At 42.8% G+C, this 18,552-nt stretch overlaps 1 protein-coding gene across 2 annotated transcripts in view; it reads left to right on the top strand.

Annotated features, from left to right (window-relative positions):
* The window catches only part of ARHGAP42 (Rho GTPase activating protein 42), a 248,868-nt gene that overhangs the window by 176,866 nt on the left and 53,450 nt on the right, over positions 1 to 18,552 (top strand). For both annotated transcript variants that reach the window (XM_060234906.1, XM_060234907.1), the window contains exon 6: positions 1,213 to 1,323. In XM_060234906.1, the coding sequence (XP_060090889.1) occupies positions 1,213 to 1,323 (111 nt within the window). The remainder of the gene's footprint in view (positions 1 to 1,212; positions 1,324 to 18,552) is intronic.

Genomic DNA, 18,552 nt, shown 5'->3' with positions numbered 1-18,552 from the left:
TATGCCTGTTGTTAAGATCAGGACTGAAGCCTCATATGTTGATCATGAGCACATTGAAGTCTGTTGGACAAGTTCAGTGATTTAAAATACCGTAAGTCCCATTTCTGATGGGGAAATGGTTGCATCCAGGGCTTTTTTGGTAGAAAAAGCCCAGCAGGAACTCATTTGCATATTAGGCCACACGTCCTGACACCAAGCCATCCAGAACTGCGTTCCTGTGCATTCCTGGTTGCATCCAGTATTTGTTTATTTTATTTATTTAAAACATTTATTTGCCACCTTTCCACTCACATAGGGGTTCCAAGACAGCAAACATCCAAACATTAAAGCATGAAAAACATTTAATATAAAGCGTATGAAAAATATTTAAACAGTTCAGTTTTTTAAAAAGGCATACAAACAGCATATCCAGAGAGGAAGTGTTCCAACAAAACAAAAATGCCTTCACTCAGTGGTGGAAGACAACTATAGAGGGAGACAAACAGCACTTTCTGGGATGGAAATTCTGAAATTTTGGCAGCTACCCATATAGTTTCAGAGGGCGAGGGCACCCGAAACAGAGCCTCTGGAGATGACCAGATTAGACAGGTAAATTCATATGAGTGAAGGTGAGGGCTAGTTTGGTGTAGTGGTTAAGTGTGCAGACTCTTATTTGGGAGAACCAGGTTTGATTCTCCAATCTTTCACTTTTGGCTCCTGGAATGGCCTTGGGTCAGCCATAGCTCTCGCAGAGTTGTCCTCAAAAGGGCAGCTTTGCTGAGAGCTCTCTCAGCCCCACCCACCTCACAGGGTGCCTGTGTGGGGGAGGAAGATAAAAGAGTTTGTGAGTTGCTCTGAGATTCAGAGTGAAAGGCGGGGTATAAATCCAATATCTCAGGGGTGGCCAACGGTAGCTCTCCAGATACCTACAACTCCCATTAGCCCCAGCCATTGGCCATGCTGGCTGGGGCTGATAGGAGCTGTAGGCAAAAAAAACATCTGGAGAGCTACCATTGGCCATCCCTGCAATACCTACTTCTTCTTCAGGAAAGAGAAATCAGTAATATCCACTAACTTGTTCTATTCATGGAAGATGCGTATCCAAACCAATAACAAGCAATTGCATATCTATCTATATCTATAGTGGAAACCTGAACTGATGTAGCCGCAGCTGCAAAATAATATTAGTGATGGCACGTGCTTTATTGTAATTTTGGTATTTTTATTCTTTAGGCAGACTCCCAGATCGACAGAGAACATCAAAACTTTTATGAAGCATCTTTAGAATATGTCTTTAAAATCCAAGAAGTTCAAGAGAGAAAAAAGTTTGAGTTTGTAGAGCCGGTAAGTTATATTTGATTGTTGCTATTCATTCCCTTAAATCAGGGGTACATTGTTGTTGTTGTTTAATCCTCCTTTCCACATTGATCTGTATATCAAGGAGGACCAGTCACAGAACCCCTGAACATTGCAAAGGTTTGTGGATTTTAATCTGCGGTGCATTCTCAATTTTCCTTTGGAAGGACTCCCCATTATGTGTGGGGAGCTACCTTCTCTCCACTTTTGGTGGCAAGAAGTCCAGCTTTATTGTTCCAGAGGAGAGGAGTTCCCCCATCTCTCCTTCAGTCTTCTCTTCCTGCCTGTGGAGACAGCAGCGTTTGGAGAGAGCTCCCTATAAGGTGCAGTTCTTGATTTACAGCACTCATCCTTATCTTCAGCCATCTCCCCTATCTTGCAAAGCCATTAAGGCAAGATGCTTTGACTCAGAAAAGCCCAGGGGATTTGCAGCACTGCATGGCCACAGCAGAAGAGTTGGTCTATAGAGACATCAGTGGGATCATCTATTCTCTGAGCTGCAGGAGGTATTATGTGCCCAGCAGAGCTTCCAGGGCCCTATATGGGGACATTGAGCTCTTCTCATACCATTCTCCTCGTCCTCTGTGACTGAGCAGGTAAGGCATGAGATGGCAGTGAGTGCCAGAGGAGGGGCATTCTTTCTTCTCTCCAGAATGTGACCTTGCCTTTCTCTCTTGCACTAGGGTTGAGCAAGTTGGCATGAGAACTTGAGCAGGAGTACTCTGACCCTCTCCTTCCAGGCACGCCAGGGGCTTCCAGCAGTGGCTGAAATCTTTTATAGAAGGGGCCAGGGGTGGAATTCTAGCAGGAGCTCCTCTGCATATTAGGCCACACACCCCTGATGTAGCCAATCCTCCAAGAGCTTACAAGGCTCTTTTTTGTAAGCTCTTGGAGAATTGGCTACATCAGGGAGGTGTGGCCTAATATGCAAAGAAGCTCCTGCTAGAATTCCACCCCTGGAAGGGGCTATGGGCAGAAGGGATCACAGCAACCATAAGCACCAGCGCTCCCTCCCTGTCCCCATGGAGAAGAAGATGATATTGGATTTATATCCCGCCCTCCACTCCGAAGAGTCTCAGAGCGGCTCACAATCTCCTTTACCTTCCTCCCCCACAACAGACACCCTGTGAGGTGGGTGGGGCTAAGAGAGCTCTTACAGCAGCTGCCCTTTCAAGGACAACCTCTGCCAGGGCTATGGCTAACCCAAGGCCATTCCAGCAGGTGCAAGTGGAGGAGTGGGGAATCAAACCTGGTTCTCCCAGATAAGAGTCCGCACACTTAACCATTACACCAAACTGGCTCCGGAGTATTAAGCAACCCTGGAGTATTAAGCAGTGCAAGAAGCTGCCCTTTAGAGTCAGCTGGGAACAGGATCTATCCAGAGTCCTTAGCCTGCAAGAAAGCAAGCCTTGATTGTTAGATGTCACTTATGAGTGGCCCATTATGTTATGCATGAGTAGAGCATTCACCAAATTTGGATAATTCTCTTGTTCTCTCCAATAGTAACCCAGATCTGCTGGCAAAGGGAGAAGGTCAGATCAGTGATGAGGGTCTTTTCCCTCCTCCCAAGTTCAGAAAGTCTTTTGCCACTGAGGCTGTCCTTCATCTTTTGCTCCTGCTCTGAAGTTCCTGAAACTTTCTACTACTCCTATGGTCAGCTTTCCACATCAGGACTTGGAGAGGGTCTAGGAGGTTATGGCCAGCTCTACTGGTGCACTCTGTCTTGCCTTTCCTTAAGGCCAGGTACTGTGAAATTAATAGGATGAGCCAATTCACTCCAGGTTTCAGAAGGCTTAGGCTAAGAAGTGTCATGCCTGCCCAGATTCAGCAGACTAACTCCTACATATCCCATTGTGAATGCTGCTGTAGCCGATATGGAGCCCAGATCAGACTGCGCAATAGAAGGGGGAAGGGTCACTTAAGGAGGCTGCAGTCCATGAGAGCAACTCAGCCCTGATTAGAGCCCTGGAGACCAGTAATCTATCTAAGCTTCAGCGGTTTAGTGCCTTTTTAGACTGTGTGTCATTCCTTTGGCTGTGCAAGATGCAGAGAAAGATATCTTTTGCCCTCCTTCATTTGACCTCCTACCTCCTGAAAGCCAGTTTAGTATAGTGCACAGACTCTAATCTGGGAGAACCAGGTTTGACTCCCCACTCTTCCACATGCAGCTTCTGGTGTGAGTCAATCACAAGTTCTCTCAGAGCTGTTCTCTCCAGAGCATTTACCTCACAGAGTGTCTGTTGTGGGGAGAGGAAAGGAAAGGAGATAGTAAGCCACTCTGAGACTCCAAGTGAAGGCCGGGGTAGAAATCCAATCTCTTCTTCTTCTGTTGATACAAGATTGCCTTAGCCTTTTTTGTTGCTGCATCACACTGGCTGCTCATATTTAATTTACAGTCCACCCATACCCCAAGATCTTGTTCACATACACTGCTACTCAGAGGTATATCCCCTATTCAGTATGTGTGTTGCTCACAATATTTTCGTGGCAGGCCTCCAGCACTGGTGAGCTGATAATTGCATGGAGAATTTGAACCCAACTCTGAAGGACATATTGTCTTTTTTACAGAGCACTCTGACAAGGGCCTTCGCCCCAATACTTTAAAGAGAGGATTGACATTTCTAGCCACCACCCTACTTAGAGTGTGATGGCCACTCAATCTGCTCACATCCACTGATTAAAAGATTTTTTATACGAACCTTCTCCTCTTCCATCTTTTCCACAGTACACCGATTTCCAACTTGGAGAAATCGGCCATTAATTTGGCCATTAAAGCCTTGATGTGTGATCCATTTGAATGCGTCTTAAAGTTCTATGTTAAAGACCTTTTTCCTGATTTTGGTGATTTTAGTCTGTAGGGTCTTATGAACAGGAACCCTCTATATCAGTTCCATCGGGACATGCTGGTTTTTGTGATTAACGAAGATTAACTCACATGATCTTCCCAGATCTGAGGAGGCCTTCCTCCATATCTTTCTCCTAATCTGTCACACTAAAAGAGTAGTGATATTTACCAATACTCCCTCTAAGCTGTGGAGTCTTGTGAGCAAAAATTCTACTTCTTCAGCTGCTGGCATTCAAGTTGTGAGCTAGTGCATAAATTAGTTTGCTCTGGGGCCATTTTCCTGAGCTAAGACAAAAATGTGTGGGCTGGAGGCTAAAAAATTGTGTGGTAGCTCACACTAATTCAGTTCAGAGGGAACACTGATGTCTACTCTCTATGTCCATAGGGCTCTTCATGTTTAAATTTTTAGAGCTAAACAGTGGTGTAGGTCTGATTTGCTCAGGCATGGCCAAACTGTGGCTCGGGAGCCACATGTGGCTCTTTCACACATACTGTGTGGCTCTTGAAGCCCCAAGCACCCCGTTGGCCAGCTTGGAGAAGGCATTTGTCTTTTTAAATCACTTCAATCCAAGTCAGCCAGTGCCTTGGAGAATGCATTTAAAGTTGCTTTCTTTCTACCGCTCCTTCCTTCCTCCCTCCCTCCCTCCCAGAGTTAAACTTTCTTTGTCATAAAGGTACCACTGAACTCCATCCTTTTATCATTGGTCTCCTTGTAATTTAGCTCTGCTTTGCTTTTCTGTCTTTTCCACATGGCACTTTCTGTGGTGCAGGGGCTCATGAAATCTCCACTGATGGAAATCTCTCCATCATTGGATCACAGCTCTTCTGCCTCTCTCCTCCCCCCACCCCCACTTCTCCTGCTGGTCAGAATGCCCTCTGAAATGCTGCTCTTTGGGTACTGGGGACTTCTCTGAGAATAGCATGGAAAGGGGGAATTGGTGAAAATCACTCTTAAAATCTCCTGCATGTGCAGAAATGGTCAACAGCACCAGATACAGATCTATCTATCTATCTATCTATCTATCTATCTATCTATCTATCTATCTATCTATCTATCTATCTATCTATCTATCTATCTATTTGCTGTTTGAGTGAAATAGGCCAGTTTGGACATCATGCCAAATCTTAGTTCAACTTCCCTAACCATTGTCTGGTTTGATATCTGAATTGTGAAAAGCTGCTACTGAGAGATATCCCCCCTTCTCTATCCTTTGGTTGAACAATGGTAACTTCCAGGTCATCTACAGATTTCCCCGCTGGTTTCTCAAAAGTGAATTTTTTTTTTCTAAGAAAACTAGACCAGCTTGTCCTTACGTAGAGAGCAGAAGAATTTTGTTGGCGGTTGATGAAATGCATCGTGCTGGAAGATCAATAAGCGAATGGTTTCCTGGTTGTATGGCTGATGGTTTTAGGCTTCATAAGAGTGTTGCCTGCAGATGGGAACGTCATTGGCATCTTGGCTTGTTGCAGGGCCCAGTATTTGGCTTTATAGCTCTGCTGCAATAAATCTGTTAGTACCACAATATTCCTTTTTTTGTTTTTGCTTCAACCAAACCAGCATGACTACCCCTCTGGAATTCGAGAAACCCCACAGTTCCTGTGAAACACAGTTTGAAAACCACTGCCTCCAATCGACAATGAGTGCATTTACAGAGGAGCACGTTGGTTAATTAAAGCAGGAAATTGAATATCACAAGCCACGAAGCCCTGGTTTCCAGAATCATCTCTGCTCATTTAAGCGCTCACGAAAAACAGGTTTTCTGGTCCAGCCTGGAATGAAATTGCAGACGTCTTGCCATCTATCTGCATGACACTTTAACGACTGGCGCTTAACAGTGTTGTCTGCAGCAGCACATGAGGAGTATTTCATAATGTAAAAATTGGCTCAGCGTTCCTAACCAAGTCTTCAAGTTTCTATCAATCTGAGCTTTTATTAAAGTAGTGAGAGAGAGCCTGAACGGGGAGGCTTCAGACATTACAAATCTATTAAGGCAGGCCTGAACAAAACATGCCTTCAACGTGACGTCTTGGTGCTGCACTGCTGTACTTACATGAAAATCGGTGCTGTTGAAACCAGCAGTGTTTACTTCAGACTATCCATGGGTGAGAGTGGGCTGCAGTTTTCTTTTGCTCCTTGCTAGCTCTTTGCAGTGTAATCACAGAAATCATTAAGTACTCACAGTCCTGCGTTACAGGCTAGGCCTTCGCCTGCCGTAAGCTTTGAGCTATGATCTTTGCCAACACAAGGCTCATAAGCTTGTCCACTCCTGCCCTAGTTCGACTCCGCATCACATTTCCATGAGGAAATTCTGCTATCACCTGAACATCTACCTGCTTGCATATTCTTGGCAAAAGCACAGTGCTCTGTGCAAGAAGAAACTTGTGGATAATTCACACCTTTTTCCAGAAAATAGAGCCACTTGGGCCTAATCTCTGTGCTGTTCTCCTCTTTGTAACTTGCATCAGTACCACTAAATGTCCTCAAGGACATTTCTGGATTCCATAAAACGATTCGTTGGTCTTTTTGTAAGAAACAAACATGTGAGGTATAGCTGCAAATTTCCCTCCCCTCCCCACTGCCTCCAATCGACAATGAGTGCATTTACAGAGGAGCACGTTGGTTAATTAAAGCAGGAAATTGAATATCGCAAGCCACGAAGCCCTGGTTTCCAGAATCATCTCTGCTCATTTAAGCGCTCACGAAAAACAGGTTTCCTGGTCCAGCCTGGAATGTTTGCTGCGCAAAAGTTGTAACGCTTCCTGTAACTCTGGTGCAGATAGTGGGAAATCTGACGGACGCTGCGCAGAGAAGAGGAACATGACCATGGGGTAAGCTGAGTGCAAAATCAGTCGGAAATGGTTCAGATTTTCTTTGGAATCCTCAAAGGGAACGTTTGTGCGTATGACATAAAACAATCCAGTTCCTGTTTTTGTATCAGCTGCTGCCACAAAGCTAATATTTCCTGGAAAAATGAAGCAACCTTAACCAGTTCTGATCCTGAGATAGGAAGCCAGGTACCAAAACAGAATTCAAGCACATGTGTCCTATCCACTAGGAGGAATGGCTCTCCTCTGACAAATGTGCGTGATATTAGCAACAAATACACTAATGAGGGGATATTTGGTATGGATAATTAGGAAGGGTTTGGAAAGAAGGAGACCGATTTTGCACTCAGCTTACTCCGCGGTCATGTTCCTCTTCTCTGCGCAGCGTCCGTCGGATTTCCCACTATCGGTGCCGGAGTTACAGAAAGCGTCGTGGCTTTTGCGCAGCGAATGGAAACCGCTAAAAGCCAGTTTCTGTTTGCTGCGCAAAAGCCGTAACGCTTCCTGTAACTCTGGTGCAGATAGTGGGAAATCTGACGGACACTGCGCAGAGAAGAGGAACATGACCATGAGGTAAGCTGAGTGCGAAATCAGTCGGAAACTGTCTACCATTCATTCCGTAAGGACTGAAGGGATGAAGTTACCTGATAAAAGTCTGGATTTTAGTGTGTCTTCCCCAACCCTTGATGCTCTCACCCACTTTCCAAGGCCTCTGGCTGGTCTGTTTCTTGGCCTTTCTCACTGAGGTTCCGTTGAGGAGGAGGTTAGAAAGGTCACATCTTTTGAAGAAAAATGGTTTCCGTTTCTGGAATATACTGAATCTAAAAACATCTTACCTATGAACACAACTTACCTTCAGTTTCTCTTACTATACAACAGAGATGTTTTGTTTTTTTATCTCATTACATATGCTAAACTCACTTTCACAAAGTATGGCGATATATCCACAGTATTCCAATGTATTTCTCTTTTAGGATAGTGTATCAGAATAATGCTTTTGTATTGTCATACTCAAACAAGGGATATTGGCTGTTCATCTCATTACATATACTAAACCCTTCTTCCACTATATTTTAATGTATTTTTTTCCTAATGGCAAACTAGAGTGATGTATATATTTATGTTACATGTTAAAAGGTAAATTAGTTGGACAGGAAAAACTTCTGGGAAAGAAATGCCCTCATTTTGACCCAGGTTTATTAGCAATAGAATAATTAACAGGCATTCTCACATTCTGACATGTTACTGCTTTATGGTTTCCCACGCTAATGCAACCCAGATCCAAGGTTTTCTGAATTTGTTAATTTTACTATTCTGCTGTTGAATTTTAACTTTGTACCACTTGGCATTCCAAACCCCACCAGCTATATGTGGCTCTGCTTACTGTACCTCATTCCTCGTCTGAAGAAGTGTGCATGCACACGAAAGCTTACGTTCTGAATAAAACTTAGTTGGTCTTAAAGGTGCAATCGACTCCTATTTTGTTCTACTACTTCAGACCAACACGGCTGCCTACTTGGATCTATAATTCTTTCTAACTTATGCTATCCCATCTTTCTCTTTTTATTTAAGTATTCCCTTTCGTTTGGCCTGGGATGGAGCAAAGCATTATTCTTAGCTTATGAGTCAAAAATTCTAGCCCAATTATCAGTTAATTTATCCTTAATAAGATATGTATTTATATATTTATTGATTGATTGGTTGGTTGGTTGGTTGGTTGATTGGCAAACTGGATGTTAGCTTAAATGCTAAATAAGATGTTCTACAAAGTTATATATACCATAGTTCTTTATGCACAGTAGAATTTTGTTATGTGTGGAATTAAGCTACTTGATACTACTTCATCCAACAAAGTTCTGTATAACCTGGAATTTTTAAAATACAAATGTTAAAAAATATCATATGTTAAAAAAAATCAAACACAAGTAGGAGGAGGTTAGAGAATTGAATCTGGGACTTGCTTTAAGCTCCAGCAGTCAGCCTCTCTCCTGCTTAAGATTTCACCATGGGGGCAGCTCTCATCCCACGGAGCGTTACCATGTGGTCAATGGCTACAGATAAAATTCCTTTGCTAATGAAGTTTTATTTTTCTTTACAAGAACAGCTGGAGATTAGGAAGCTTCTCGGTTACTCTCAGCTACATGAGCGGATGATGCTACTGTAAATACCACGGTGGAGCCGATTGTATAAGTGGTCTTTTATCGGGGGTGGGGCTAACTACATGGCAAACTCCCTGTCCCTTAGATCCTGGGAGTTCTGCCCTCTAGAATTAATTTGCAAGCCTGAAATGATCTGATTCAGATTGAGAGTACAGCATGTGGGACACGATGGGGGAGTTAAGTGTCCATGCTGGGGGGGGGGGGGAGGAAGCCCAGCAGGAACTCATTTGCATATTAGGCCACACACCCCTGATGTCACCATTGTTTCAGGGCTTTTTTATAGAAAAGCCCCAGCAGGAACTCATTTGCATATGAGGCCATACACCCCTGATGTTACTTTTGTTTCATACAGGACTTTTCTGTGTAAAAAAGCTCATCAGGAACTCATTTGCATATAAGGCCACACCCCCTGACACCAACCCCGCTGGAACTGCATTCCTGTACTTTCCTGCTTTTTTTTTTTTTTTAAAGCCCTGGTCCACACCATTTTCTGATGCAGTTTTTGCATTCTGAAACAGTCCCAATGCATCAGTTTTGATGCACTGGGGAAATTTGTAGGGCTGCAAAGCAGCTGCCTGGGTCCATTTCAGGTTGGAAAAATGATTTGGGGAAGTAGGCTTAAGGCCCCTTTCCCTGCTTGCCTTCACATGGTGTTGCCAAACTCCAGACAGGGCCTGGAGATGTGGAGTCACAACTGACCTTCCAACTATGGAGATCATTTCTCCTAGAGAAAATGGCTACTTCGGAGAGTGGACTCTGTGGCATTATACCTGTCCCCAAACCCCTCCTTCCGCAGGCTCCAACTCCAAATCTCCAGGTATTTCCCAACCCAAAGTTGACAGCCTTATGGCTACAGTCAGAATCAGACCCTCACACGCTCAGGAATTCAGTTCCAAGGAAAAAATTCCCAGAATGCAAGAACGCATAAAGTGGCCGTACACTGAATTCACCCATTGGTTCTTTGCCAAGGTTAGTATTGACTACTCAGACTTGCAGTAGCTGTCCAGGGTTTCTGTCTTTTTCATCCCCTACTGCCTGATGCATTTAAGTGGGAATGAGCCTAGGCAGGGGTGGAATTCTAGCAGGAATTCCAAATTCCAAATACCTTTATTGGCATAGAAATAAAAAGTGCAGCATAGCAAATTTACATGGAGTTCCAGCTATAAAAACCAGTCAGACATCAAGAAGGGGAGCTAGTCTTTTGCTCCCTGATTGTTATGGCAGCCAAAAGGTACTTTGCAACCAGGCTTGTGATATGGGAACATTGGTCAGATAGTAAAGTAAAGTAAAGTAAGTAAAGTAAATTTATTTTTATATCCCGCCCTCCCCCGCCAAAGGCAGGCTCAGGGCGGCTCACAGACATGGGACAACCATGATTTGAATAAAATACAATCAAGACAAAACAGATTAAGATACAATTAGGTTACATAGATTAGTTAAAATAGATAAAATAGCTATTATAAATTAAATTAAGTTAAGGTGCTACAGTTCACAGTAGTAGAAAAAAAACTAACTTCGCTTCAGGTAATCACAAAAATTAGACAATATAGGTTTGATTATACAGTCCTGCACTTCCCCATAAAAATCACAATGAAGTAAAACATGGGCGACCGTTTCAAGGTCCCTTCCATTACATGAACAAACTCTATCCTGGTAAGGGATGTTGGCAAACCTCCCAGACAATACCGCTGAGGATAGAACATTGAGTCTTGCTAACATAAAACAGCGGCGTAAGTGGGGTGAAGTAATCTGGGAAAGGTAAGCAGCAGGCAGCCCATGATCTGGGAAGATACCAAATGCTAAAGGGGTACAAGTTTTATGTCCAGAAGAACAAAGGGACTGTTTCTCAATATCTAAGATCCTCTGTTTCAGGATTCTGAATGCCTGCTTTTCAATTAGCATACAGAGGTTGTGGAGGGGTACACCTATGGAATGTATTTTCTTCTGGATCTGACTATACCAAATGGAAATGAAGGAATCGGCTAGCATCATATGGATATAACTAGCAGGGTCTACCCTAAAGTGTAGGTGAAGCCAAAACTTTATAGTTAGTAGCCATGCCCTGCTCTCCATCAAATGGGTTCCAGTCTCTAGGCACATTGCAGCATAGCTGACACAGTTGGGGACTCCTAAAATACGGCGTAAAAATTCTGCCTGAATTTGCTCAAGTTGGAAATTGAGAGCGCAAATCCAAATGGGGATCCCGCATAACAACTGAGAAATTGTTTTAGCATTAAAAACACGAATAGCAGCTGGGACAAATTGGTTGCCGTTCTTGTAAACAAAGCTAACCACTGCAGACGAACTACACCTTGCTGAGATGACTACTTGCTTGCGTTGTACTGTCCAGTTATGATTATATTGGAAAAAGACACCCAAGTATTTGAAAGATTGCACCTGTTCAATATTATTTCCCTTGAGGCACCAGCTTTGTGGTTTCCAGGACTTTGAAAATACTAAAATTTTGGATTTTACGTAGTTTATGGACAGGAAATTTGTCTCGCAGTATGAAGTAAAAGTGAGTAACAGGCGCCTGAGGCCCTTCTGCGAACGTGACAGTACAACTGCATCGTCGGCGTAGAGCAATAAAGGGATAACAGATGGCCTAAGTTTAGGGGACCATCAATAGCATTTAGAGAGGGGGTCAGATAATTCAGGAATAAATTAAACAAATGGGCTAGAATATAGCCCTGTTTGACTCCCCGATTGGAAATGATCTTTGAAGTTAACACACCTAGGTCATTATATCACACTTGAAAGCTATTAAGGCAATACATTTTACGAATAAGGAAAAGTAGGCGTTTATTCAGACCCATGATGTCCAATTTGTTCCAGAGAAGATAGAGTCAAATAGAGAAGAAGAATAGAGTCAAATGCCCCTTTTAAATCAAGGAAGGCAGCAAACAGCCTTCTTCCCCCTCTACCACTGTATTTCTCTATCAGATGGTTAAGAATTATACAGTGGTCCATTGTAGATTTGCCGGGACAAAATCCAATCTGTTCCGTACTTGGGAGATTTTGCTCTTTCATCCAAGAAGTGAGTTTTCTCAAGAGATGTCTCACATATAATTTGCCTGCTATGTCAAGCAGACTAATTGGGCGATAGTTCTCTGGTGCTTGTGGGTCACCCTTCTTATAAATTGGGACAGCTATGGAATTTGTCCATGATTCAGGCATGGTCCCTGTTTCATCGATCACTGTGAAGAAAGTCGCCAAAGGGGAAGCCCACCAGTCAGAATTGTTTGTGAATAATTCTGGTGGGAGTCCATCCGGGCCTGGGGCCTTCCCTGCCTTCAAATGTTTGATTAGATTATTAATCTCATTAGGACTAACGGGGCCATTCAGGTAGATCAGGGGGGATTTGTTCTTGCTGATCAGATACAATGGTCAGAGGGTCAAAAAATAAATGATGGAAATGGTCTATCCAGACCTCGGCAGGAATGGAATGTCTAGAACAGTGGCTCTTCACATCAGAACCACCAGTAACTAATGACCAGAAAAACTTAGTGCTAGAGGCAGTAGAGGCACTGATAAGTAAATCCCAGTTCTTAATAGATAATTGTCTTTTCTTATGAGCCACTGTATCGGTAAGCTTATTTTTTCAGTTTGAAGTAACTCAGGGGTATATTAGCAGTGTGGCTGTTACGATAAGCGATATACTGCACGCAGTTGGCGTTTCAGTTTTTGGCATTCCTTATCATACCATGGGTCTGTCTTCCGAACAAGGGGACTGGATTTAGCGGTCGATTGCTGTTTATAAAAGTTAATTATAGCAAAAGTTATATTGTTATAAATTTGAAGGGCCTCAGAAAGGCCTGCAGCTTCGGCCAGTTGCTGATTTAATTCCATTTAATTTATTTGTTTGGAGCAACAGGGTTAATGCTTTCTCGAACTGTCTCTCTCCATCTGACTCTTGGAGGGGCAGGCATATCGACAGGACCCAGAGATGAATGGCTAACAGCCTCAAGTTTTAGTAACGTAATCAATGGAAAATGGTCACTGTCCAAGCTCTCACCTACTAAAAAGGCCACAATAAATTTTCTCAGATTGGGAGAAACAATAACATAATCGACAACACTACCGCCTAATCTGGAACTAAATGTGTACTCCCCCAGCTAGTCATGTTGCATAGACCCATTTAATATAGATCTATTAGAGGGGATACAAAAATTTGGCAGGAATGCTCCCACTGCATTAACATGGGGGTCTTTAGAGTAACTTGAAAAAATCAGGAATTCGGGGAGGGAGTCGTGCAGGTCAAGACCTAAGGATTTACATAATGCGTAATTATCTTTACCTATTCTAGCGTTAAAATCACCCATAATTATAAATTCGGCAGAGGGGTACTCCTGCTCCAGGTTCTCAATACACATGCTAAAACTGTTCCATTGTGCTGAAAGGTCTCGTCTGTTTAGACAAGGGGGTAAATATACATTAACCATTATTAATGTTAGGGCTGATAGTTTAAGCAAAAGCGCCTTTGCATATTAGGCCACACACTCCTGATGTAGCCAATCCTACAAGAGCTTACAAGGCTTTTTTTTTTTGTAAGCTCTTGGAGGACTGGCTACATCAGGGATATGTGACCTAATATGCAAATGAGCTCCTGCTAAAATTCCACCCCTGAACCTAGGACCTTCTGCATATAAATCAGGGGCTCTGTTGCTTGAGCCAAGAGCCATCCTGTAAATCCAGGAACAAACTGAGAACAGTGAAATTAGGCACTGTCCCTTATGTTTGTGTCATCCCCCTGCAAGTGGCAGATTTGCCTGGGCGAATAAACCCAGATTGTGGCTGGAGAATAAGGAGATTGAGTGTTTTGCTCCCACATTTCTCACCCAGTCCCCTAATGTGTGCTAACCATTTTCAGATGTACCCAGAATCATGCGTTTGTCTTGCTCCAAATACCTAAATCAACTGGTTCAGTAAACCAAAGCTTCTACTAATTTAACACAGACATGGGTGTGTTAGCAGCTGGCCTGCAAGGATTCCAGAAAGAAACAAGGCGGTTTCTGAGGCCTGGAAGAGTCTTTATTTATTTTTATGCAGTGCTCCTGACCCTGAGATTGTTTGGTCATCTCATTCTCACAGGAAGAAGATCCCACTTCCATTTTGGATAGGGTAGGAATTTGACCTCTGGCCTTCAATCCATCAGCCAAGAAGTTACGGTCTTCCTGGCTTGGTGTTTGTTATTTACGGAGAGCACAAAGTATACTTAGATATCCAGTCTTAAATTAATTTTCTTAGCAATTTGGAAAATTAGAGGGGAGGGGAGAAGACTGACCTACATTAATCAAACAGGGCAGCCTTTTACAGTATGCAGAGCTGACAGTAGGAAGGCTTTGCTCAGATAATGTTCTTATGCTCTTTCCTGCAGCATTAACAGCTGCCAGGGGAGATATTCAACAGATGCAGCTTTCTGTGGCACTGACCAACTGCATCCCTTGAATCTCTGCCTGCCATGCATAATTTAAAAGCACAGGGGCTCTTTCAGAAAACGAAGCGGCGGTCATTTTATTTATTACATTTTTATCCCACCAGTGGGCTCAGGGTAGCATATGTGGCCCCCCAGTTTATCCACACAACAGTTTTTTAGCATATAGGGATGGGCAATGGCTCAGTGGTAGAGTATCTGCTCTGCATGCCTAAGGTCTCAAGTTCAATCCCTGGTATTGCTAGTTAAAAAGATCAGCTAGTAGATGATGTGACAATATTGCCCTTGATAGACTAAGTCTGATTCCATAGAAAGCAGGGTTACAGGGTCCCCACAAGGGGTGGAGGATCCCCCAGCTTCTGTTTCCTGCCACATTTTCTTTTTTTAAAAATGGCAGCTGTGCCATTGACATGATGTCACTTCTGAGGCAAAAACCAAGAGTGATGTCAGTCCTTTCTAGGAATTGCTGAAAACTCCATGGTGTGACATCACTTCCATCTCCCCTGGAAGTGATATGACACTGTTGCTGATGGTTGCCCCCTATCTTCCACTGGTTGTTAGGCCATGCCTGGCGAATTTAGTAGAAGGCTGTTTCATGTGTTCAGTGCAACTGCATGTATATATATTTTTATTATTATTATTATTTGTATCCCGCCCTCCCCACCTCGGCAGGCTCAGGGCGGCTAACAACATTTCATAAAAACATACAATAATAGATAAAACCTTTAAATTTAACAATATAAAAACATTAAATTTAACAACATTACTAGAAATGCTGCAAGAAGTGAATGACATTAATTAACCTATGAAAAGACACCATTTGTTAATTTGATCGCAGATTAAAGACTGCAATAAAAACCCAGTCACCAGTGGAGGCCTTCTCTGACTCAGCCTTGAAGTCACCTACAGATGCATGCGATATTATCCTGGCCCTTTTTTAACAGGAACAGCTGCTTCCTAAAAGCAAAAAAAAAGTCCACAGGGTTAGCGTTTCTGAAATTTTCCAGTGCCCACCATTTTCTTAACCTATTTAATGTTTTGTATCTTGCACATCTGCATATGCTATCTTTTCTCCTTGTAGAATTCCGCATGCATGTTCATCCCCTCAACCATATATCCATATATTTGGAATTCCTTGGGGAACAAATCTTCTTAGGGGATGGGGTCAATTTGAAGTGGCAGAGAAAGTATACAAGCTCCTGCTGCTTCTCTTACTGTGTTGGTCCAGAAATCAATCATTTCCTGTTTTTTTTTTTGGGGGGGGGGAATCTCAAGCCTGAGGAAAGGCAGGGATATAGACATTTTAAATGAATGAATGAATAGGTCTGTCAGGATAATGTTATGCATGTCTGCACCTAACATCTAATTCGGCTCATAGTTGTTACTGAGAATAATATAGCACTGGACCCTTTTCTCTCCCTCCCTCTCTGTTGTTGCTTGAGGAATCCATTGGAGGACAAAACTGACTGTTTGCCAGGGAACATAAACAGCAAAAGGGCTTCCTTGTCCCATCAGTGTTGCCAGTCTTGCTTTGCAGAAAGGCCAGAAGCAGCATGGGAGATTTTCCAGTTTGCACACTCTGCCTGCCCTGCCCTGGATAACCCAGGCCAGCCTGGTCTTGGAAGCTAAGATGGATCAGCTCTGGTTAGTCTTTGAATGGGAGACCTCCAGGGAAACCCAAGGTCACCACCCAAAGGCAGACAATGGCAAGATACTGCTGAACATCTCTTGCCTTGAAAACATTGAGGGGTCCCCATAAGTCAGCTGTGACTTGATGGCAAACAAAAACAAAACACCTTTACCTCTTTCAGACAAAGTGGACCCAATGAGGGACATGAGTCAGGCTGTGAGAAGATGAGATACTATTGAAAAGAAGGGGAGGGGACTTTAATTCACCTCACTTGCATACCTTGTTGTCTGATGAGAATTTAGCTCTTGCCCTTCCCATTTCATAATGTGAATGGTGCACAGTCACAAACAAACATGGCAGCTGCCATTGTCTGGCCTGTCTAGAATGGCCCTTGGAATATCTTGCCTGAGAGCCTCCAAGGTCCTGGTGTTGAATGTTTTGTGGATGAATTTTTACTCCCTTTTTACAACTTTTCCCCATACAATGAAATTATATCTGACAAGTCTCTTGGCGAACTCTCAACATGGAATTTGATTCTGCTCTGTAAATTGTGGCTGGAAATTTGGGTAGTACTCAGTGTGGGATGAGCGTATTATAGACAGCAGCCTGTTATCTATGAAAACTGTACCTCAGGGTTTGATGTTAGAAACCTTTCTTACTCTTAAAATCCCTGAGGGTTTTTTTTTTTAAATCCTAATTCCAGTACCGAAATATTTATAAACTTGATGTTGCTGCCATCTAGTGATAGTTTTCCTTTGGTACTGGGTTTTAAAAAAGGAGATTCCAAACTGCACGCTAAAATTCTCATTTCATAGGTTTTCAATGTAGTTTGTCTGCATTAATTTGCTTTCTTTTGAGAAATAGTAATCTGAAGTCTAATTACACAAAGGGTTGGGGGGTGTTTCATACCAATAGTAAAGTGGGGTGCATGAAGAATAGAAAGAAAATAGGCAGCAAAAAGTTTAAAACCACTAAAAATCAGGGCTTTTTTGTAGCAGGAACTCCTTTGCATATTAGACCGCACAACTGTGATGTAGCCAATCCTCCTAGAGTTTACAGTAGGCCCTATACTAATGATTGGCTACATCAGGGGTGTGTGGCTTAATATTCAAAGGAGTTCCTGCTACAAAAAAAACCGCCCTGCTAAAAATATTTTTGGATCTTCTGTCAGAATGAAAATGAACACTTACTACTTAGGGCCAAAGGATTTCCTGGATCAGTACAATTTATTAAATAAAGATTGTTGAAGCTGGGAATAAATAAAACATCTGGCCCTTCTGGATTTTTGAATAATTGCCACAGTACAAATCTATACACAGAACTCCATTTGCCTAAGCCAGATTTGATTTTTTTAAAAACGTCAAGGTGAACATTACGTTAATAATAATTGGTCTTTTATATAGGTTGGTATTATCAGTCCCCTTGTTGAAGTGTTAAAGCTGTGAAAGAAGGGGTTACCAAATGTTGCCTTTTAAGCTCAGGGCCAAGCCAAAATGCGAGCTTGAGACTTTCCAATTTGCATCTCTGTCCAAAAAACAAAACAAAACACTGGTGAATAGTTTGAGTCTACATGAAGTGGTTTAATTTGGTGAGCAAGTGTCCAGCTTAGTTTGAGGCGATGTTACAGATTCCAAGTGCCGGGAGGAAAAAACAAAACCTTAACACCTACCTGTGAAATCGTTGGTAACAAAATCAAAGGCGGAAATAGATTAGGGTTATGCTTAGCCAGGCACGGTGGGTGCAGAGTCCCAGGGTGCTGCCAGGATCACACCCTGGACTCGGTTTGTTGCTGCATAGGTCCAGGAAGCAATGATGAACATAAGCGATACCCATTGCCTTCTTCCATGTCTCTGGCCCCAGCCACCAGAGTCCAGTGGTCTCAGGGGCTTACTTTGGTTGGTTAAAAAAAAAAATTGAGCAACTAGAAGAATAAAAATTCAACACCCCCAAGAGCAAAATCTGATACAAGGGACGCAGCAGCTTGTTTCAATTGTAGCAATAACCAGCTCCCCTTTTCCTCCTTTGCTCATGTGCAATCTGTTAATCAACCACTTCCACATTCACACCAAGCTACAGTTCACCCAGACCACAAATTATGGCTTGTTTTCTGACCTCCAAAACCATGAATTAAACTGCGGTTTGGAATCCTTGTTTGGCAAGCACAGAACAAATCATCATTGTTTGTGAGTCAGATGTACAAACCAATTACGTTCTGGAAATGATTAATTAATTGGCCATGTGGGAAGCTGTACTGAGCAAGTGTGCAAAACCAGTGATAAATCAGCCTCACTCATCTAATGATAAACCATCAGCAATTTGCTCC

The sequence above is a fragment of the Heteronotia binoei genome, chromosome 3 (assembly GCF_032191835.1).
Source record: "Heteronotia binoei isolate CCM8104 ecotype False Entrance Well chromosome 3, APGP_CSIRO_Hbin_v1, whole genome shotgun sequence".
NCBI lineage: Eukaryota > Metazoa > Chordata > Lepidosauria > Squamata > Gekkonidae > Heteronotia > Heteronotia binoei.
Note: the sequence above shows the minus strand (reverse complement) of the source record. Positions and strands in the feature narration are given on the sequence as shown.